The following is a 23,222-nucleotide window of genomic DNA, read 5'->3' as shown; positions in this document are numbered from 1 at the left end:
GACACTCGGGAGGCCCACGCTGCAGCTATTCTACAATTACTGCATCCAAAATACCACAGTCCACTGTAGTCACTGCACTTTTACAGCAGTTTTAAAACTGAAATCTTTTTTTGTAAGGGTACGGAGGGAGACTGGAAAAACACCCCGAATAAGTGTCTAGCGCTGAAGTTTCCCTTTAAGTACAGCTGTAAAAACCCTGCACCAGGGGCCAGACTGTTCCAATGTTAATAGACTAGAGACTCAGACTACTAAATTATACCAGAGTGTCAGATGTCAATCCCCCACAAGGGTGGCACTGTGGATATGTGTGTGTGTGGTGTGTGTGTGTGTGTGTGTGTGTGTGTGTGTGTGTGTGTGCGTGCGTGTGTGTGTGTGTGTGTGTGTGTGTGTGTGTGTGTGCGTGTGCGCGTGTGTGTGTGTGTGTGTGCACGCCGTGTCTGACCCACTATGCTCCCTCTGGGTTCATATTCCATGAACAATCCGTTTGTCACATAATGACGGGCTGATGGTGTTAAGTGCTGAATCAGATTAGCATCTATACCGCAGACATTTACATTACATTTAAGTCATTTAGCAGACGCTCTTATCCAGAGCGACTTACAAATTGGTGCATTCACCTTATGACATCCAGTGGAACAGCCACTTTACAATAGTGCATCTAAATCTTTTAAGGGAAGGGGGGTGAGAAGGATTACTTTATCCTATCCTAGGTATTCCTTAAAGAGGTGGGGTTTCAGGTGTCTCCGGAAGGTGGTGATTGACTCCGCTGTCCTGGCGTCGTGAGGGAGTGTGTTCCACCATTGGGGGCCAGAGCAGCGAACAGTTTTGACTGGGCTGAGCGGGAACTGTACTTCCTCAGTGGTAGGGAGGCGAGCAGGCCAGAGGTGGATGAACGCAGTGCCCTTGTCTGGGTGTAGGGCCTGATCAGAGCCTGGAGGTACTGAGGTGCCGTTCCCCCTCACAGCTCCGTAGGCAAGCACCATGGTCTTGTAGCGGATGCGAGCTTCAATGGAAGCCAGTGGAGAGAGCGGAGGAGCGGGGTGACGTGAGAGAACTTGGGAAGGTTGAACACCAGACGGGCTGCGGCGTTCTGGATGAGTTGTAGGGTTTAATGGCACAGGCAGGGAGCCCAGCCAACAGCGAGTTGCAGTAATCCAGACGGGAGATGACAAGTGCCTGGATTAGGACCTGCGCCGCTTCCTGTGTGAGGCAGGGTCGTACTCTGCGGATGTTGTAGAGCATGAACCTACAGGAACGGGCCACCGCCTTGATGTTAGTTGAGAACGACAGGGTGTTGTCCAGGATCACGCCAAGGTTCTTAGCGCTCTGGGAGGAGGACATAATGGAGTTGTCAACTGTGATGGCGAGATCATGGAACGGGCAGTCCTTCCCCGGGAGGAAGAGCAGCTCCGTCTTGCCGAGGTTCAGCTTGAGGTGGTGATCCGTCATCCACACTGATATGTCTGCCAGACATGCAGAGATGCGATTCGCCACCTGGTCATCAGAAGGGGGAAAGGAGCAGACATCAGCATGATATAGGTGGTGATAATAACAAGGTGCTCAAAGGGAGGCCTTGGCTCAACCCTCCTCCCTCTCCCTATTCACATTTATATTGAGCGTCTTTCCTCTGTACTTTGCATACCACTATGCATATTTCCCACTGTGCAATGCGGTTGGCTGTGTAAATGTGCATCTGGGGATTTGCGTACTGTTGATGCGCGCGTGTACGTGTGCTCCTGTATAATGCATGCCAGTCTTTGTATGAGAGCATAAAAACATTCGGATGCAGCTTACATGTGGGTTTGGATTTGATCAAAAGGGTGTGAATTTACTTTGAACATGTTTGTGTACACGTGCTTTGCATGAAATGATAAGAGTACCTCTGTGAAACTGTCGGCCATGTTGTTTTCTGCTCCACTGAGGCCGGAGAGCCAAGGTGGCTCCACAGACCCCACATTGGTGGGAGCCAACCCAGGTATCAATTACAGAACCTCATACAAAGGACCTTTGTCACGAAAGCCCCTAAAGGTTGTTTGGTAGCCAGGTACAGCACAACAAGACTGAGTAGAGACCGTAATGATGACAATGTCTCAACTCCACCTGAATTCACCCTCGGAAATATTTTGACAGCTTATTAATTTCCATGCCCTAAAGACTGTACATACTGTATGTCAAAATCATTTTCTATTAATTTAGCAAATAGCACGCAATGCAGGTATTCTCACTGTCACCTTTTCCACCCTCTTTGTGGTACTGTTTACCCATTTGGCGGAATTTAGCCTCTCACATACTGACTGTTAGCCTTTCCCCAACTCACAAAATTAATTTCCCCAACTCACAAAGTTAATCAGGGACGGATAGGAGCTAACTGCCCTACCTCCTGAGTGGGCCTCTGTTAAACATGGCAGCTTAATTAAAACAGAAGGAAGCGACATGCTCCCAGACTACTTGACATGGCAGCCTCAACCACACTTCTTGAGGCCTCCTGATAGCCGAGACAGACAGTGTCCCTGGAGAGTTACGGATCTAGAGCTGAGAAGCCTTTTTAAAGTGAATGACGGTATTGGAAGTGAAGCCTAATGTCTGAGTGCCACATTTACTTTGTTATGACAATGAGAGCAGTTGGATACTATGCCGTATGCTGTCCCACAAGTCTGCATGAATGCACGCTGCGCTTGTTCCCCTGTAACATTCAATCTGCTTTATCACACAGCAAAGAGGGTGTGTCACTGGCGGTGGTACCTTATGAGGCATGGCTGTGTATGTTTCTGTGTATCCTTGTGTAGGAGTATGTGTCCTGTATATGTGAGGGAAGAGAGCAAAGGGGAGGTCTAATCAATAGACCTCAAGGGGGAGAGCTCATTTGAAATGGGATGTGCAATTTGTGTCGTCGCCACTGTCTTTGAAGATAGAGCTCCTAAAGAGACAGGTGGCCCAATTTAACGGTAACAAATGGACCTACAGTATTAAGCACCAGTATGCACCATTTAAAACATTGTATTTTTTTTACAGAGAATTAACAGGGTATTTTCCAGATTTTGAAATGCACATATCTCATATGTAACTCTAGCTTCATGATATCAATGAGAAGAAAACATGTGACTTTGATGCCATATTGCCCCTACTGTGCGAATACATGACCGTACAACTCCAGTAGGTTTCTCCTCTGTGCATGTACACTCTTGTAAAACTCCAGTAGGTTTCTCCTCTGTGCATGTACACTACTATTAAACTCCAATAGATTTCTCCTCTGTGCATGTACACTAGCATTAAACTCCAATAGATTTCTCCCTCTGTGCATGTACACTACCATTAAACTCCAGTAGATTTCTCCTCTGTGCATGTACACTAGCATTAAACTCCAATAGATTTCTCCTCTGTGCATGTACACTACCATTAAACTACAGTAGATTTCTCCTCTGTGCATGTACACTAGCATTAAACTCCAATAGATTTCTCCTCTGTGCATGTACACTACCATTAAACTCCAGTAGATTTCTCCTCTGTGCATGTACACTACCATTAAACTCCAATAGATTTCTCCTCTGTGCATGTACACTACCATTAAACTCCAATAGGTTTCTCCTCTGTGCATGTACACTACCATTAAACTCCAGTAGGTTTCTCCTCTGTGCATATACACTACCATTAAACTCCAGCAGGTTTCTCCTCTGTGCATGTACACTACCATTCAACTTTAGTAGGTTTCTCCTCTGTGCATGTACACTACCATCAAACTCCAATAAGTTTCTCCTCTGTGCATGTACACTACCATTAAACTCCAGAAGGTTTCTCATCTGGGTGTCCCTGTACAGGACTAGCCACCAGCCAACTCTAATCCCAGTTTATTGATCAAACATCATTTATCAAGTCTGATTTATCAGAGCACTGGCTGTACCATTGATTTAGGATGCTGTACGCTATTAGTTGTGCATCAGTTTTCACACCCCTGTGCGTGACACAAGTAACTTTTAACTGACCGACCTGACGTGGTTACAAAAAATATTTGTTGGGATGCATCAAATCCAAAAGGCCATTAGCCTCCTTCAGTATTAACTTATGTCTGACTGGTCATGTGAGTTGTTCCACTAAGATTGCATTTGAAAAGTATCCACAGACCATAGACTTTCCTGAGAAGCCCTTGTCTGGGCGTATCTAGCAATTCGCTGTATCTAAACAAAACAAGTAGCAATTCTGAGAGAGAAAAATGTGTTGCTTTGGAGGCTTACCAAAAAAGTTAACTGTGAGTGACCTTGTGAAGAACAATACCTCTCTACTGGTGGGCCAATGTTTGTACAGAGTTACAGAAACGTACAGAGACAACAGGATGAGGAGAAGAGGGGGAGGAGGAGGAGTGGGGGAGGAAGAGGAGGGGAAGGAGGAGGAGTGGTGGAGGAAGAGGAGGGGAAGGATGAGGAGTGGGGGAGGAAGAAGAGAGGAAGGAGGAGGAGGGGACGGAGGAGGAGTGGGTTGGCGAGGTAAAAAGATAAATATGTTTTGTCCTTGAGTGTGAGTCTCCTGTTGTCTAGCCCAGTTTCACCAGGTGGCAGGGCTGTGTTGGGCTATAATTAGTACAGAAGGATGTCCTGCACCAAATTTCTATCAACATGTTAAATGTGCAACCAGAGGGAAAAGAAACTCAAGACCACCTTTACTCCACACACAGAGACACGTACAAAGCTCTCCCTCACCCTCCATTTGGTAAATCTGACCATAACCTGATTCCTGCTTACAAGCAAAAACTAAAGCAGGAAGCACCAGTGACTCGGTCTATAAAAAAGTGGTCAGATGAAGCAGATGCTAAACTACAGGACTGTTTTGTTAGCACAGACTGGAATATGTTCCACGATTCTTCCGATGGCATTGAAGAGTACATCACATCAGTCATTGGCTTTCTCAATAACTGCATCGAGGACATCGTCACCACAGTGACTGTAGATACATACCCCAACCAGAAGCCACGGATTACAGGCAACATTCACACTGAGCTAAAGGGTAGAGCTTCCGCTTTCAAGGAGCGGGACTCTAACCCGGAAGCTTTTAAGAAATCCCGCTATGCCCTCCGACGAACCATCAAACAGGCAAAGCTTCAATACAGGACTAAGATTGAATCATACTACACCGGCTCCGACGCTCGTCAGATGTGGCAGGGCTTGCAAACTATTACAGACTACAAAGGGAAGCACAGCCGAGAGCTGCCCAGAGTGACACGAGCCTACCAGACGACCTAAATAACTTCTATGCTCGCTTCAAGGCAAGTAACACTGAAACATGCATGAGAGCACCAACTGTTCTGGATGACTGTGTGATCACACTCTCCACAGCCGATGTGAGTAAGACCTTTTCAGTTCATTACCAGGCACATGCGCTGACAAATATAATTTTCAATTTCTCCCTGTCTGAGTCTGTCATACCAACATTTTCAAGAGACCACCATAGTCCCTGTGCCCAAGAACACTAAAGTAACCTGCTAAATGACTACAATCTTTCTGTAGCAGAAATGCTTTGAAAGGCTTTTCACATCAACACCATTATCCCAGAAACCCTGGAGAGTGTTTGCATACTGCAAATGATCCACAGAAAACCTCTATTGCACTCCACACTGCCCTTTCCCACCTGGACAAAAGGGACATTCAAAATCAGAATGATGTAAACTATTGTATCAGGGTAAAACTGTGGAACTGTCTCGAACGCACCTGTTAGTTCCCGGGTGTGCCTTATTGTAATTAAGGGCGTGGCACAATGTATTTCCTTTTCATTCATTTAGGGGATCCTCTTACTCAGTGCCAATAGCAAACGTACAATGTGCAGGGATACTGGAGTATTTGAGGTAGATATGTACATGTAGGTGGGGATTAGGAGTGGAATATTACATGAAGATGAACGCTTTAAATCTGTATTGAAATAACCATATTTTTCTGAGAGCGCTTGATGTTGCTGAATCAAAGACGTGTCCAAGGACGAGTTGCTGAGTAAATACCAAAACAAATCACATCATTTCTGGCCCGATCATTCCTTTGATCCACTCCTTGATGCAAAGAACCAGAGTATTTCAGATTAGTCCCCCTACGTTACACTATACTCTGTCTCTCTCTTCATGTTCCCTCTTTCTTTCCCCTTCCCCTGTCTCTCCATACCTTCCTCTTGAAACATGCAGTCAGACCAATAACAACGTCTCTTTAGCAATGCACTCTCTGGTGTTGTGGCAACAGCCCAAGGCGCCCAGCTGTTACAGGAATACTGTCTGTCAGCCTGTCGGTAGTGAAATTGACCTCTGAGTCATGGGGGCCATGAAGAAGACGACTGTATAGGGACAGGATTGCTGTCGCTGAGTGACGCTTAATGAAATCATTGAGGTACTGATGCATTATTGACGAGTTTGTCATAGCAACTGGCTGCACTGTGCATTCAAGGGACATTGTGTGCCTGTCTGTTCACGTGGTCTATTCACGTGGCCTATTCATTTAGTTAGGAGCTTCACTGAGTGTACAAAACATTAGGAACACCTGCTCTTTTCATGACATAGACTGACCAGGTGAATCCCAGTGAAAGCTCTGATCCCTTGTTGATGTTAAATCCACTTCAATCAGTGTAGAGGAAGGGGAGGAGACAGGTTAAAGAAGGATTTTTAAGTATTGAGACAATTGAGACACGGAATGTGTGTGTGTGTGTGTGCGATTCAAAAGGTGACCAAAGATTTAAGTGCCTTTGAACCGGCTATGGTAGTAGGTGCCAGGTGCAGCGGTTTGAGTGTGTCAAGAACTGCAACGCTGCTAGGTTTTTCCACACTCAACAGTTTACCTTGTGTAGCAAGAATGGTCCACTACCCAAAGGACATCCAGCAAACTTGGCAAAACTGTGGGAAGCATTGGAGTCAACATGGGCCAGCATGCTTGTGGAATGCTTTCCACACCTTATAGAGTCAAATTGAGGCTGTTCTGAGGGCAAAAGGGGGTGCAACTCAATATTAGGAAGGTAATGTTTTGTACACACAGTGTACAGTATATCTGCAGGCTAAATGTCACCCAGCAATTTGTGTTTATAGTTTTCAGTTGCAGAAAGAAAAGGTTTTAAGATAAACTCATACATTATGTTTTGAAGTGGATCTAAAGTTTGCACATCAAGTCAACTCATTAAAATTGCTCCAATGGAACCTGTTGTAACATAACATAATTTGCCAACATTGCTTATCAAACTCCAGTCAAAATCATGACGGCCTAATGTTCTCATCAGCACCACATGGAATCGAACTGTTTTCAGACATATTGATAATGTTTCTCTATTTGTACCTCTTCCATCTCTCTCTCTCTCTCTCTGTGTTTAGAACTCCATGAATCTGCCTCCAGACAAGGTGAAGATCCTGTGTCAGTACGACAACGAGAAGAAGTGGGAACTGGTCTGTGATCAGGTGATCAACTCCACTGCACAAGACAACAGTCTACTGTACCGTTACCGTTTCAATAACACCTAGTGGATAACGTTACGGTAACGGGATGTAATCATAGTTCTTAGGGGAACTTCGGGTAACATGATAACCATGTGAAACTTCTTTAGAGAATTCTACGTTGTGATCAATCAAGCCCTGATGATATGCACTGCATCCTTTAAGCTTGGCAGAACTTCGTATAGAGGCGTTGAGGTGTCAATTTTGTTGTTGTTGTGGTGTCCTGGTTCCTAGGAAAGCACCCCATTGACACACCATTGCAGTGAGAGTGGTTGTTCATACACACACTTGCGCACGCAAGAAACAACCACCCGCCACCGCACATGTGCACACACTTTGCATCCTGCTGGGAACCTCGTCAAAATTGTACGTTGCTGTGGCAACATTGACGAGGCAGATAACTTCCTGTGGCTCAGGGGGGAGTGACACACAGGACACCTGTCACTGTCACTGTCGCACAGACCTGCAGTGGTTCAATGTTGTCCCTTCCATTATCTAGCACAGCTAAAGCCATTGTTAACAAAGGCTGTCTATCTCTACTCTGACCTGGCATTGAATGATAGATTGATATTCTGACATGCAAAGCTCTGCCTCACCAACAAATATATCATTGGTTATACTTGTATAAATAAGCAGCGTAATCACCCCAATTGACTCGTTCACCCCCCCCCCCTCTCCCCTGTATCTCCTCTCCCCTGTAGCTATCGTTGCTGTAAATGAGAATGTGTTCTCAGTCAACTTACCTGGTAAAATAAGGGTTAAAATAAAAATCATCAAGGCCGTGAAGTCCCTGCTGTGTTCTGCCCTCTGGTCCCCTTCTCCCACAGTGCACCCATGTAATCAACATAATTAGATACGCTCTAACATCTCTCTCTCTCTCTGTCTGTCTGTCTGTCTGTCTGTCTGTCTGTCTGTCTGTCTGTCTGTCTGTCTGTCTGTCTGTGTCTGTGCCTGCCTGCCTGCCTGTCTGTCTGTCTGTTCTCCTTCCTACAGGAACGATTCCAAGTGAAGAATCCTCCCTCTGCTTACTTGCTGAAGCTCAAAAGTTATCTTGACCAGGGAGGGGTCAGTCGCAAGGTACTGTACCAGTACAGTCCTGTAAGAGGTCCAGTCTGGGCTCTGGCCCTGCTCAGATACTTTCAAAAACATAATTTATTGAAGTATTCACTTTTTGCAAAAGCTATGTTTAAAAAAACACTGGTTTCATCCATAGCTAAGTTACCACTTGTTTTGTTTACTATACACCATCAAACATTTCTCCACAACGATAATGACCTTGTTATGCGTGTTATGACAGTTCAAGAGGCGGGTCCAAGAGTCCACACAGGTCTTAAGAGAGCTGGAGATTTCCCTGAGGACCAATCATATCGGGTGAGACTCGCCCCTTACCCAACTTTTCTGCTTTCATCAGCACTCCATCTATTGATCCTTACACAAGCTACATTTAATTGATTTATTTATACAGGTAGGTCAATTAAATGGCACTTCCGCTACTTTTCAAGCTCATATTCATTACCGCTAGCACCATACCAGTTTCTACATTCTATGATCTGTGTTTGAAAAGATAAGACCAAAGGTCCTAAAAAAATGCATCATTAGGATTAAAAGCAAGATTTTTTTTTTTCAAAACCTGCAACGAGTTTCTAGCCAAAGGGAGGATATTTAGAACTTTTTAACATAATTTTTTGTTCTTCTACAAAACATAGAAATGCACAGTTTTCACATTGGTATTGTGCTGTAGATAATGAAAATGAGGTTGAAAAGGGATGGAATTGCCCTTTAAGAACAAATTCTTATTTACAATGACCTGTCAGGGTGCAGCAAGTATAACACACAAACAATACACAGGCAGTAAAACCGTCAGTAAAGCATTCAGTAATAGACAGCATAAATAACTGATGATGATAAAACAGCTATGAACTCGACCAACAAAATACTAATACTGTAAAATGGCTTTAAAAAAATAAAAATATATATATATATTTAACATTTATTTTGACAGGGTCTCTTTTACAGATAAATCCAATCAAACACTATACAGAATTACTAAACATTAAATAAAAAATGACTTTAATCATCCTAGAGGTCTCTGATCATTACACTGAACTGACATAGGGGGACCAGAACATATATTTTCAGAAAGCTCCGAAAGTTGTTCCACATACAGGGTGCAAAAAATAACCAAAAAACATCTTTCCCCAACTCTGTGGAGACCGTAGGGTTCCTCCAGTGATATCCAAGCCTAAGACTGGGTTTGGTCATTTGTAAGACTACATTGAATTTAGTCTTCCTATGATGATAGGAAGCTTGCATGAGTGCTTTGTAGATAAACACAAGAAAATGCTGCTCTCTCTTTACATACAAAGAGGCCCAACCCACTTTTTGATTCACAATGATGAATGTCACGACAATGGGCCTCAGGATCTCGTCACGGTATCTCTGTGCATAATGCAATTGTGGTCATTGTCCGTAGCTTATGCCTCCCCATACCATAACCCCTCCATCACCATGGGGCTCTCTGTTCACAACGTTGACATCATCAAACCGCTTGCTCACACGACGCCATACACATGGTCTGCGGTTGTGAGGCCAGTTGGATGTACTGACAAATTCTCTAAAACGACGTTGGAGATGGCTTATGGTAGAGAAATTAACATTCAATTCTCTGGCAACAGCTCTGGTGGACATTCCTGCATTCACCATGCCAATTGCACGCTCCCTCCAAACTTGAGCCATCTATGACAAAACTGCACATTTTAGAGTGGCCTTTTATTGTCCCCAGTACAAGGTGCACCCATGTAATGATCATGTTGTTTCATCAGCTTCTTGATATGCCACACCTGTCAGGTAGATAGATTATTTTGGCAAAGAGGAAATGCTCACTAAAAGGGACGTAAACAAAGTTGTGCATAACATTTGAGCTAAAACAAAAAGTGAAAATCTCATCTCATCTCATGAAACATGGGACCAACACTTTACACGTTGCTTTTATATTTTTGTTCAGTGTATATACAACATACGACATTACAAAACATATTAAGAAAAACAGACACATTTATCAACATATTGGTCTCTGATCATTTCACTGAACTGACATAGGGGGACCAGAACATCTCATTTCAGAGATCTCGGTGAGTTGTTCCACATGAAGGGCTCAAAAAAGATCAAATCAGCTTCACCCAACCCACTTTCTGATACAAAACACAATGATAAGTTCTATAACCATCACCAGTAATAAACCTAAGTGAACAATGGAAAACAGCATCGAGGTGTTTCATTGTAGATTCTGCTGCACATAGATAATATCCCCATAATCAAAAATCGACATAAGTGGCCTGGACAATTTCCTTCCTATTAACAAAAGTCAGACATGCTTTTCTGTAAAATAAACCAACTTTGAACATGAACTTCTTCACCAGCTCAGTGACATGTTTTTTAAATAACACTTTGTCATCAAGACAGATACCAACATATTTGTAGGAAGGAACTCACGCAATTTCTGTACCGTTCAAACTAGTCATTACAAATTCATGCAAATCTAGGTTATGGGACCTAGAAAAAACCATGCCTTTTGTTTTGATTGCATTTAGCACTACCTTTAGATCCAACAGTGACCTCTGCAACGCTTGAAAATCAGGCTGTATGTGGAAAGAACAATCAACTGACAGGCCAGGACCAGTATGACCACCAAGCTGAGATAAAATCTCTGAACCTTTTCAGTAATGATGCAGCAGTCTACAACTGCTTGCTTAGGCAGGGAAGTAGAGGAAAGGGAATTGCCCCGCTTCAGCGAATTATTGTTTTTCCAGAATTTAGAGGGATCGCTAACAGAGTCTGTCATATCGCTAAAGGAAGTAGTTTGATGTGGCCTGTTTATCGGAGGCAGTGCACCCATTTCTTAATTCCCTAAATAACTGCTAATCAGCTAACAAGCCAGTGTGTCTAGCCATTTCATATCAAGAGGAGGATTGAGAGTATAGTCGTGGCCAAAAGTTTTGAGAATGACACAAATGTTAATTTTCAAAGTCTGCTGCCTCAGAATGTATGATGGCAATTTGCATATACTCCAGAATGTTATGAAGAGTGATCAGATGAATTACAATTAATTGCAAAGTCCCTATTTGCCATGCACATGAACTGAATCCCTCAAAAACTTTTCCACTGCATTTCAGCCCTGCCACAAAAGGAAAAAGGACCAGCTGACATCATGTCAGTGATTCTCTCGTTAACACAGGTGTGAGTGTTGACGAGGACAAGGCTGGAGATCACTCTGTCATGCTGATTGAGTTCGAATAACAGACCGGAAGATTCAAAAGGAAGGTGGTGCTTGGAATCATTGTTCTTCCTCTGTCAACCATGGTTACCTGCAAGGAAACACGTCATTGCTTTGCCCAAAAAGGGCTTCACAGGCAAGGATATTGCTGTCAGTAATCAACTCAAATCAAATGTATTTATATAGCCCTTCGTACATCAGCTGATATCTCAAAGTGCTGTACAGAAAACCATTCTAAAACCCCAAACAGCAAGCAATGCAGGTGTAGAAGCACGGTGGCTAGGAAAAACTCCCTAGAAAGGCCAAAACATAGGAAGAAACCTAGAGATGAACCAGGCTATGTGGGGTAGCCAGTCCTCTTCTGGCTGTGCCGGGTGGAGATTATAACAGAACATGGCCAAGGTGTTCAAATGTTCATAAATTACCAGCATGGTCAAATAATAATAATCACAGGCAGAACAGTTGAAACTGGAGCAGCAGCACGGCCAGGTGGACTGGGGACAGCAAGGAGTCATCATGTCCGGTAGTCCTGAGGCATGGTCCTTGGGCTCAGGTCCTCCGAGAGAGAGAAAGAAAGAAAGAAAGAGAGAATTAGAGAGAGCATACTTAAAATTCACACAGGACACCGGATAGGACAGGAGAAGTACTCCAGATATAACAAACGGACCCTAGCCCCACGACACATAAACTACTGCAGCATAAATACTGGAGGCTGAGACAGGAGGGGTAAGATTGCGCCTAAATCAACCATTTATCGGATCATCAAGAACTTCAAGGTGAGCGGTTCAGTTGTTGTGAAGAAGGCTTCAGGGCGCCCAAGAAAGTCCAGCAAGCGCCAGGACCGTCTCCTAAAGTTGATTCAGCTGCAGGATCAGGGAACCACCAGTACAGAGCTTGCTCAGGAATGGCAGCAGGCAGGTGTGAGTGCATCTGCATGCATAGTGAGGTGAAGACTTTTGGAGGATGGCCTGGTGTCAAGAAGGGCTGCAAAGAAGCCATTTCTCTCCAGGAAAAACAACAGGGACAGACTGATATTCTGCAAAGGGTACAGGGATTGGTCTGCTGAGGACTGGGGTAAAGTCATTTTCTCTGATGAATCCCCTTTCCGATTGTTTGGGGCATCCGGAAAAACCTTGTCTGGAGAAGACAAGGTGAGCGCTACCATCAGTCCTGTGTCACGCCAACAGTAAAGCATCCTGTGACCATTTATATGTGGGGTTGCTTCTCAGCCAAGGGAGTGGGCTCACTCACAATTTTGTCTAAGAACACAGCCATGAATAAATAATGGTACCAACATCTCCCAACCATCCAGGAACAGTTTGGTGATGAACAATGCCTTTTCCAACATGATGGAGCACCTTGTCATAAGTAAAAAGTGATAACTCATTGGCTCGGGGAACAAAAAAAAAACAATATTTTGGGTCCATGGCCAGGAAACTCCCCAGACCTTAATCCCATTGAGAACTTGTGGTCAATCCTCAAGAGGCGGGTGAACAAACAAAACCCCAGAAAATATGACAAACTCCAAGCATTGATTATGCAATAATGGGCTGCCATCAGTCAGGATGTGGCCCAAAAGTTAATTGACAGCATGCCAGGGCGGATTGCAGAGGTCTTGAAAAAGAAGGGTCACCACTGAAAATATTGACTCTTTGCATCAAAAAACACTTATGCACTTGACACTTATGCAATGCTTGTAATTATACTTCAGTATTCCATAGTAACATCTGACAAAAATATCTAAAGACACTGAAGCAGCAAACTTTGTGGAAATTAATATTTGTGTCATTCTCAAAACTTTTGGCCACGACTGTACATGAAAGCATTTAAGATACTCTTTGAAGAGGTAGGGCTTCAGGTGCTTTTGGAAGATGGACACGGACTCTGATGTCCTAGCTTCAGTGAGATGCTGGTTCCACCATTGGGGTGCTAGGACAGAGATGAGCTTTGACTGGGCTGCCCTTCCATATGGGTGGTATGGCCAAGATACCAGAGGTGGCATAACGGAGTGCTCAGGTTGTGGTGTAGGGTTTGAGCATAGCCTGAAGGTAGCGAGGGGCAGTTACTTTTGCTGCTCCGTAGGCAAGTACCAGGTTTTTGTAATGGATGCAAGCTTCGACTGGAAGCCAGTGGAGTGTGTGGAGGTGCGGGGTGAAATGGGAGAACTTAGGAAGGTTGAAAACCAGGCGGGCTGCAGGGGTTTGATGGCACAAGCAGGTAGCCCAGCCAACAGAAAGTTGCAGTAGTCCAGACGGGAGATGACAAGTGCCTGGATTAGGTCCTGCACCTCTTCCTGTGTGAGGTAGGGTCGTACTCTACGGATGTTGTACTCTACGGAGTGAGTCACTACTTTGATGTTTGCAGAAAACAACAGGGTGTTGTCCAGGGTCACTCCAATGTTCCTTGCACTCTGGGAGGGTGACTCTGGAGTTGTCAACCGGGATGGAGATTTCTTTGAGCGGTCAGGCCTTCCCTGGGAGGAAGAGCAGCTCCGTCTTGTTGAGCTTGAGGTGGTGGGCCGACATCCGTATCACCACCTCAGTGTCAGAAGGGGGTAAGGAGAAAAGTAGTCAAGTGCCATCCGCATAGCAATGATAGGGGAGACTATGTGAAGATATGACGCAGCCGAGTGACTTGGTGTATATAGAGAAGAGGAGAGGGCCTATAACCGAGCCCTGGGGAACACCAGTAGTGAGAGTATGTGGTGTAGACACAGATCCTCTCCATGTCACCTGGTAGGAGTGGCCTTCTGGGTACGATGCAATTCAAGAGTGTGCAGAGCCTGAGACACCCAGCACTGAGAGGGGGGAGAGGAGGATCTGTTTCACGGTGTTGAAGGCAAGGGATAGATCTAGGAGGATGAGAACAGAGGAGAGAGAGTCAGCTTTGGCAGTGTGGAGAGCCTCCATGACACAGAAAAGAGCCGTCTCGACTGAGTGACCATTTTGAAGCCTGAATGGTTAGGGTCAAGTAGATGGTTCTGAGAGAGATAACGAGAGAGTTGATCAGAGACAGCACACTCAAGTGTTTTGGAAAGGACATAAAGAAGGGATACAGGTCTATAGTTTGACATCAGATGAGTCGAGTGTTGGTTCCTTGAGGAGGGGAGCGATTTGAGTCGTTTCGAATTCAGAGGGGATGCAGCCAATAGTCAGGGATGAGTTTATGAGGGTAGTGAGGAATGGGATGGCCTGGAGAAGGGAGGAGGGGATGGGTTCGGTTACTAATTGCTGATTGCCTAGGAGAGACATATTTTGGTTTATGGACACTTTTATAACCAACAGCTCATATATTTTGGAGACAGGGATGCTAAGAGAGCATGATGCCACAAGAGAAGATTTTACATAAATGGTCACCCCTCCAACCTTTTTAGTCTATTACATCTGAAAGTCCAAACCCTCTGTGACATTTGAAAACAGCAGGAGTATCTATGGAGACAAAAGAGTCTATAGAACTGGATTAGCTAGCCACAATAGGCTTCCTGATTGGACTCAAAGTTGTAGAGCCATTAGTAGAATGAGGTAAATGTGCACAAGATTACTATTGACAATACCCATATGCTTATGAGCACATGTAGCCAAACGATAGCTTGGTACGAAACTATAAATAGTATAGGTGGCACTAACAACAGTGGGTTCCTTTATGGTAGTTAACAGAGCTTTGGTGAGGACTGAAATACTGTACAATTATTGATATTAATTTGCAAACCATAAAATGCTGGATTTAGGGTTCCCACTAGTTAACACATCCACATAGTCAAAATTGTCGATATCTTAGAAGTTCAGGAAAAAACAAACATTTAAGTTAGGAATAAGGTTAGGGTTAGGTTTAAAATCAGATCTTAATCAAATAAATGGTAGAAATAGACGAGATTTAGCCATAATTATGACATTTTGGCTGCGTTATCTAGCGACAACCTGGATTTAGGCTTGCAGGGTCTAGCATCAGGGTTAGATGCTATTGTGTAGCTACAGTCAGATGTAAGTATTTTTGTTGTTGTCGTGCTTGTGAGATTCTTTCACCGTTTGGTTGAGTAAGATTGTTGTTTTACTTGCGGTTACAAAATCTTAGACCAACAATCCAGTTGTAACATTATTAATACTGTTATGTTTGATTGTTGTAAAGGTATGTTGCTTTAAAGTGTCACCGTATGTGCAGTTATTGTAATGTCTAGTCGTTGCTGTGGTCCAATCTGAGTATTATTATGTCTGGATGTCTGTAATGTGTGTCTGATTGGGGTTGTAGTTACGTCTGACTGTTGAAAAATCTGATTCTTGTAGGGTGTGCCCGTTGTGTCTTATTATAATATCCTGTTTCCCCTCCTCTCCAGCTGGGCTCAGGAGTTTCTCGGTGAGGAGAACAGAGGTCTGGACATCCTGGTTGACTACCTTTCCTTCGCCCAATGTGCCGTCACGTAAGTACCAGTCCTTCACATCTACAGCGCCTTCAGAAAGTATTCCTTCCCCTTGACTTGTTCCACATTTTGTTGTGTTACAGCCTGAATTCAACATGGATAAAATCGTTGTTTTTTTTCCACTCACCTGCACACAATACCCCATAGTGACAAAGTGAAATCATGTTTTTTTACATCTAATTTACATAGGTATTCACACCCCCGAGTCAATACTTTGTAGAATCAACTCAATCAAACTGAGTCAAATGAAAAAAAGTGACACAATAAAATAACAATAACGAGGCTATATGCAGGGGGTACCGGTACCGAGTTAATGGTCGGGGTTCAGGTTAGTCGAGGTAATATGTACATGTCGGGGTAAAGTGACTGTGCATAGATAATAAACCGAGAGTAAAAGCAGAGTAAATAAAAAGACATTCAATGTAAATAGTCTGGTTAGCCATTTGATTAAATGTTTAGCAATCTTATGGCTTGGGGGTAGAAGGAGCCTTTTTTTAGGACCTTCCTCTGAAACCGCCTGGAGTCTGTTGTCCTTCATGCAGGTTCTCCCATTTCAGCCAAGGAACTAGTTCTGTCAGAGTGGTCATTGAGTGCTTTGTCACCATCAGCAAGGTCCTTATTGTCCGGTTGTTCAGTTTCAATATACGTACCAATGATGGAGACCACGTTGCTCTTGGAAACTTTCAACACACTAGAAATTGATTCTTTATAAGGGCACAACGCGAGACCCAGACACGGGAGGCAGATGGCTTGAGTCTCTGATATTTATTATAATCCTAAAGGGTAGGCAAGAGAATGGTCGTGGACAGGCAAAAGAGCAAAACCAGGTCAGAGTCCAGGAGGTACAAAGTGGCAGGCAGGCTCAAGGTCAAGGCAGGCAGAATGGTCAGGCAGGCGGGTTCAGAGTCCAGACAGGCAAGGGTCACAACCGGCAGGACAAGCAAAAACAGAGCGAAGGTAACAGCAGGAGAACGGGAAAAACATGGTTGACTTGACAAAAAATACAAACTGGCAACAGACAGGAATAAGGGAACACAGGAATAAGTGGGGCAAAACCTGGAGGTGGGTGGAGACAATCACAAAGACAGGTGAAACAGATTTCATTTTCAATTTTACCTTTATTTAACCAGGCAAGTCAGTTAAGAACACATTCTTATTTTCAATGACGGCCTGGGAACAGGTTAACTGCCTGTTCAGGGGCAGAACGACAGATTTGTACCTTGTCAGCTCAGGGGTTTGAACTCGCAACCTTCCGGTTACTAGTCCAACGCTCTAGCCACTAGGCTACGCTGCCGCCCCAGGGAGTGACATTCATACCCTTCCCCAGATATATGCCTCATCATAATCTCTGAGATTTACAGACAGTTCTTTGGACTTCAGGTTATAGTTTCTGCTCTGACATGCACTGTCAACTGTGGGACCTTATATAGACAAGTGTGTTTCTTTCTAAAAACATGTCCAAACAATTGAATTAGCCACAGGTGGACTCCGATGAAATTGTAGTGACATGTCAATGAGCATCAAAGGAAATTGGATGCACCTGAGCTCAATTTGGAGTGCCATAGCAAAGGGGTTTGAATACTTATGTAAATTAGATATTGCTGTATTTTATTTCCAATAAATGTGCAAACATGTCCAAAAATGTTTTACCTTGTCATTATGGGGTATTGTGTGTAGATGGGAGAGACAAAAACATATATTTAATCAATTTTGAATTGAAGCTGTAATACAACAAAATGTGGAATAAGTCAAGCGCTATAAATACTTTCTGAAGGCACTTGTACGTGAATGGGACAATCTGAGAGGAAAATGTTTCGATTTTTAGGCTTCAACATGACGTAGGTCTTTATGGTAGTTCTGGGTCTTTCCTTCTTTTTGGGACACTTTAGTAATGAAACAAATCTGAGGGCTTTAGAGTTAACATTTAAATTAACTTTAATATTCCACATTGATAATATTGGGTCAACTCTCCCATTCATGTCCAAATTCCTGCTACTTTGGACTCTCAGCTATGACATGGAAAGTTTGGACAATGGGACTTCCACACCAGAAAAATCGGTGGAGGACTTGACGAGGAGTGCCAGTAACTCTCCAACCCATGGTGGTTCTAAAGCTGCTCGTGCCCTTACTGTGAGGTGAGTGTTACCAGGAATTGGTGAGAAGAATGGACATGAGCTTCTGTCTGTTCGATGGGACAGAGGTTGGACTACACTTGTAGTTCTTGCATCCTAGATTCATGGGCATTAATTGTGAGGAAAGAACAATGACTCCCACTCATCCCACACACATTGTGACACACACACACACACCATTTCCCCTGCCAATCAAACTAGAGTTGAAAAACAAATGGCGTAACAAATGTCAAAATTCTAATAAGGCCTACCAAATGTTGGAAATTATAAGCAGAAATTTAATTTACGGACACACTCACACACCTCTATAATCCTTTTCATCTGGAGGAACCACATTGCTGTCACACTAACTGTTTTGTAGGGTAAATGTTGGATGCAGCATGCCTCCCTCTCAACAATGTAGTCTGTCTAAATGTAAATGTGAGCAATATCTGACTAGGGGCAAAGCATCAGACATTACACCCATCAACAGACATCTTGAAGTCAATTTTGGGGCACTGTCTGTCATTGATACTTCCAAGAGGAGTGTGCGTGAGCGTCGCAAAACAAATTTAGAAATCCTTCTTATTCAATTATTGCACCCACACTGCACGCGCGCGACAACGAGCGTCTGCGACGCCAAGGGCTAAAACAGAATTCATTCCTATTTCTGAAGCAGATCGCGCTGCAAGTCCTGCCTCTCCCATCTCCTCATTGGTTTATAGAAGCAGGTACCCACGCGGCATCTCCTCATTGGTTATACCCACGTGGGTGAATGAAAGACGAGCTGTTTTGCCTGTCGTCGTGGTAATACAATGAAAGTTTAGATGCGATCACCATATAAATTAAATGATGAAAAAGCCTGGAAGCCTGGAAGAGATGACTAGAAACGATTCGGTTGGCCGTTTTATGTGTGGCTTAATTGTCGGAGTAGAGGTCCTTGTGCATTTCAGGTTAAATAACAACTCAATGTTTATATCCCTGGACAAATTAGCTCGCAACAGCAAGCTAGCTAAATAGGACAAATTAACTTTAGCTAGCAGGTGCAAGCTAACTAGCTACATTGCCTTACATGTTTAATTATTTTCGACTTGTCCCCAAATTAATGTGTGGGGGGGGGGGGGCTAGAATGACTCTAGCACTGAACATGTATGCGAGGGAGTAATTCTTAATCTATGAACAATTTTGAAGTATGTACTCATTCTAAACACAGAGAGTTTACATTGTGTAGCTATTTAAACATTACCGCAAGGGCTTTGAATGAAAATGTGTTGCTACGGCTTTGGTGTTATGTAATAACCCCACATTTGCGCAATGCAAAGCGCTATGCATGAGTAATAACATGTTAATAACAGCTCCGTTTCTCACCTGGCAGATTCAACTCTCTCCACAACAGGAAAGCGCTGAGGAAGTCCCGCCTTGTCAGTCAGAAAGACGACGTTCACCTCTGCATCATGTGTCTACGTGCCATCATTAACTACCAGGTACATACCTCCCCATGGAAACCTTATTTAACCTTTATTCAACCTATAATATTTTGCCAAGTAGGCCTATTCACCTCTATGTCTACTGTTAGAACAGAGCGACTCAATAGAGTTAGAGGAATAATGTTTATTTTAGCCTCACGGTTTGTGGTTTTTCACACCGTAACTTGATGCCTCCCTGGTTTCCATTGAAAAAAAGACAGTTGACGAGGCTTTGTGTCAGTAGGAATCAAGTCTACCCTGCAGTATATATGTCAAATGACTGACAATGGTGACGACGGACAACTGTGTGTATGTGTGTTTAGTCTGGGTTTAACCTGGTGATGACCCACCCATGCTGTGTGAACGAGATCACGCTCAGCCTCAACAACAGGAACCCCAGGTGAAGACCTGTATTATTAGTGTGTGTGGAGTTTGTATTTCTGTCTGTTTGTGTAAAATAACATTGTGGTTGAGTGTGTGTGTGCGTGTGTTTTTTAGTTTTACTATCTTTGTGGGGACCAGAAGTGGGGACATTTCGCCTGTCCACAGAAGGAAAAAGGCTATGTTAGGCTTAGCGCTTAGGTTTAATGTCAGGGTTACAATAGGGTTCGGGTTTAGAGTAAGGAGTTAGGCTTATGGGTTTGGGGTTAAGGTTAAGGGCTATGTAAAATAGGATTTTGAATGGGAACCAATTGTTTGGCCCCCACAAGGATAGTAAAACAAACGTGAGTGTGTGCGTGCGTACGTGTTTGTGTGTGTATGAGGGTATTATAATGTACACTTCTACCCAACAGGACCAAGGCCCTGGTGCTGGAGCTGCTGGCTGCCGTGTGTCTAGTGAGGGGGGGTCATGACATCATCCTCTCCGCCTTCGACAACTTCAAAGAGGTTTGAGGGTTATCCAAGACGACAGTCTCTTCGCCAACAAGCCCTACACCCCTCTCTCAATATCATATTACATGTCATAGAGGCTCCCAGTTTCCCAAATCTCCCATTGACGTCACAGTGCACAATTTTACGCAACGCTTACATTAGTTACATGCAGAGATCTCTCCAAAAATTAGGACGTGGCCATCAGTCGCCTGCGTGCTTTCCTTGACTCACACTAGCAGTGTGAACACGGCTCACTCCAAGTCAAACTCTCAACCCCCATCCAAAGACATCTTGTCTCAGTTTGAAACCCCACCACCCCCTTCACACAAAGTAGAGAAGGGGGGGGACAAACATTTGTTGGCAACATGACAGTTGAACTTTTCTGTGGACCTTTCATCAGTGTCTGTCAAGGGAGCAACTGTTGCCAACAGAAAAAGACCTCCATGAATAGGGTTACCCAGACATTGTGATGTAGACCTGGGTATTATTAGCAGTGGGCAGATCTTCGTACTTGAGGCCCCACTGCAACCTAGGGATAGTTGCCCCTAAGCACTGATCTGTGGTCAGTTTTGTCTTTTGTCTTTCCTGATTGGCATAAGTAGGAATGGGGTGAGTGAAGCTGATCCTAGATCAGTAGTTATGTGAAACCTCTCCCTAGTGCGGATAATTACATGGACATTGACCAGAGCAGACAACTCTCTATCAAAAGGTCTCACATTCGCTCGTTTCCTATGACGTATGTCTGGTGGCTTGAGGAAGTATCAGAACACATGATATATCAGTGTTGGTTACTTACAGTCCGCATTTTTAAAGACCTATAATATGACACTCAGAGATAGGCATCGGTTAAACAACACACACAAAGTTGTGAAATATTTAAAAGAGGGATTGAGTTTTTCTACCCTCTTTCAAATCAGCTCGATAAAAGTCATCAATAATTGCGCTATCCAGAGCTCTCGCCTTCTCATATTCAATCGCACACGTTGTTTACGCAATACCTTAGAGTAGTATCCTCGCATCCGTTGACAGAGCTGGCATCAAAAGTGGCACAGTGAGTGGTCCTTGTTTCGGTACAGCGCAGAGAGACTGTGTGGGTGAGAGACTAATGGAGGGAGAGAGCGAGAGATGACAGATAGCACATTGTAGAGGAGTGAAGTAGTGGAGGCGGAAGTGCTGCGGGCCAGGCTGGCTCCTGTTGCCCACAGTGGCAGAGCGTGGGCATTGTTGGGGTACAGGCTGGCAGGTTGAAGTGCAGGCCTGCATCATTTAGTGGACATGAGCGGGTAGAGGGGAAGGCGGCGTTAGTCCTTAAAGACATATCACACATGTGATAATGGATATCACACAATAAGAGTTGTCCAACTGATATATTTCAGTTTCAAACATACTACTTACTCCTAGAGTGCAGACTGTTCTGAACCCACTTCTGTATGTAGGAGTAATGCTGATGTTTTCTCTTCCATTATTAAAGTCAGTTTACTTCTATTATTGAAGTCATTTGTGATGGCCTAGGGGTGGAGAGAGAGTGGGAGAGAGGAGAGGCATAACAAGTGAAAGTTGCAGTGCAGAATTATGTGCCCAATCTGAAAACTTTTCGCCTTCCATCTATGTCGTTCATAAGGTATGTGGAGAGAAGTGCCGCTTTGAGAAGCTCATGGAGTATTTCTGCAATGAAGAAAGCAACATTGACTTTATGGTGAGTCTGGCTCCAAAGTGCACAATTCGTGTTCATTAGGTGTTCCTTATGTCCATCTCCATCTGTACACAGAAGAGATATTGCTCAGACTTGAGAATCAAGTTATAGTAGATGTCAACTTGTCTCCATTGATGTAAACCATTGAATTTACGCGAGCATAGTTTTGCCACGGTGTACCATGCCATCGCCTACTGTTTATGTCCACCAGGTGGCGTGCATGCAGTTCATCAACATTGTGGTCCACTCAGTGGAGAACATGAACTGTAGGGTCCATCTGCAGTATGAGTTTACCCACCATGGCCTGGATGACTATCTAGAGGTGAGTGAAACAGAATCACAGAGAGAAGTTTCCCCTCAACCACTGACACGTGGTCAGATATTTTCAGAAAATATCGAAATATACGCCAGTTTTTTTTTAAAGAATATGACTTATAATACCTTATAATTATAACTTATAACATTAGTACAGCTGTCTTTCCTTAACATCACCAAAAAAATCTAAGGACGCATAATTCCAATGAGTATGTTTTTGTTGTCATAGGAGACTTCATTTGAAGGTAAACCAATTATGCATTTGTGGGCACATCATTAAATAAAACAATAGTAATGTATGTTTGTCTATATATACAGTGCATTCGGAAAGTATTCAGACCCCTTCACTTCTTCCACATTTTGTTACGTTACAGCCTTATTCTAAAATGGATTAAACAAATAACAATCCTCATCAATCTACACACAATACCCCATAACGACAAAGCGGTAACAGGTTTTAAGAAATGTTTGCATATGTATAAAAAAAAATGAAATACCTTATTTACATAAATATTCAGACCATTCAGACCCTATGAGACTCGAAATTGAGCTCAGGTGGATCCTGTTTCCACCTGTGGTAAATTCAATTGATTGGAAATTATTTGGAAAAGCACACACCTGTCTATATAAGGT

The 23,222-nt window shown here is 43.6% G+C and overlaps 1 protein-coding gene across 7 annotated transcripts in view; it reads left to right on the top strand.

Annotated features, from left to right (window-relative positions):
• The window catches only part of LOC118357759 (formin-like protein 1), a 64,928-nt gene that overhangs the window by 16,602 nt on the left and 25,104 nt on the right, over positions 1-23,222 (top strand). For 3 of the 7 annotated variants that reach the window (XM_052478338.1, XM_052478337.1, XM_052478339.1), the window contains exons 2-11: positions 7,325-7,408; positions 8,438-8,521; positions 8,742-8,815; positions 16,048-16,131; positions 18,141-18,266; positions 19,618-19,726; positions 20,032-20,108; positions 20,503-20,596; positions 22,203-22,277; positions 22,486-22,596. In XM_052478338.1, coding sequence (XP_052334298.1) covers positions 7,325-7,408; positions 8,438-8,521; positions 8,742-8,815; positions 16,048-16,131; positions 18,141-18,266; positions 19,618-19,726; positions 20,032-20,108; positions 20,503-20,596; positions 22,203-22,277; positions 22,486-22,596 — 918 coding nt within the window. Of the gene's footprint in view, positions 1-7,324; positions 7,409-8,437; positions 8,522-8,741; positions 8,816-16,047; positions 16,132-18,140; positions 18,267-19,021; positions 19,196-19,617; positions 19,727-20,031; positions 20,109-20,502; positions 20,597-22,202; positions 22,278-22,485; positions 22,597-23,222 lie in introns of those variants that run through there. The other 4 variants (XM_052478341.1, XM_052478344.1, XM_052478343.1 and 1 more) reach the window with 3 other exon arrangements.

The sequence above is a fragment of the Oncorhynchus keta genome, chromosome 24 (assembly GCF_023373465.1).
Source record: "Oncorhynchus keta strain PuntledgeMale-10-30-2019 chromosome 24, Oket_V2, whole genome shotgun sequence".
Lineage (NCBI taxonomy): Eukaryota > Metazoa > Chordata > Actinopteri > Salmoniformes > Salmonidae > Oncorhynchus > Oncorhynchus keta.
This window is presented reverse-complemented; position numbering and strand designations above follow the sequence as displayed.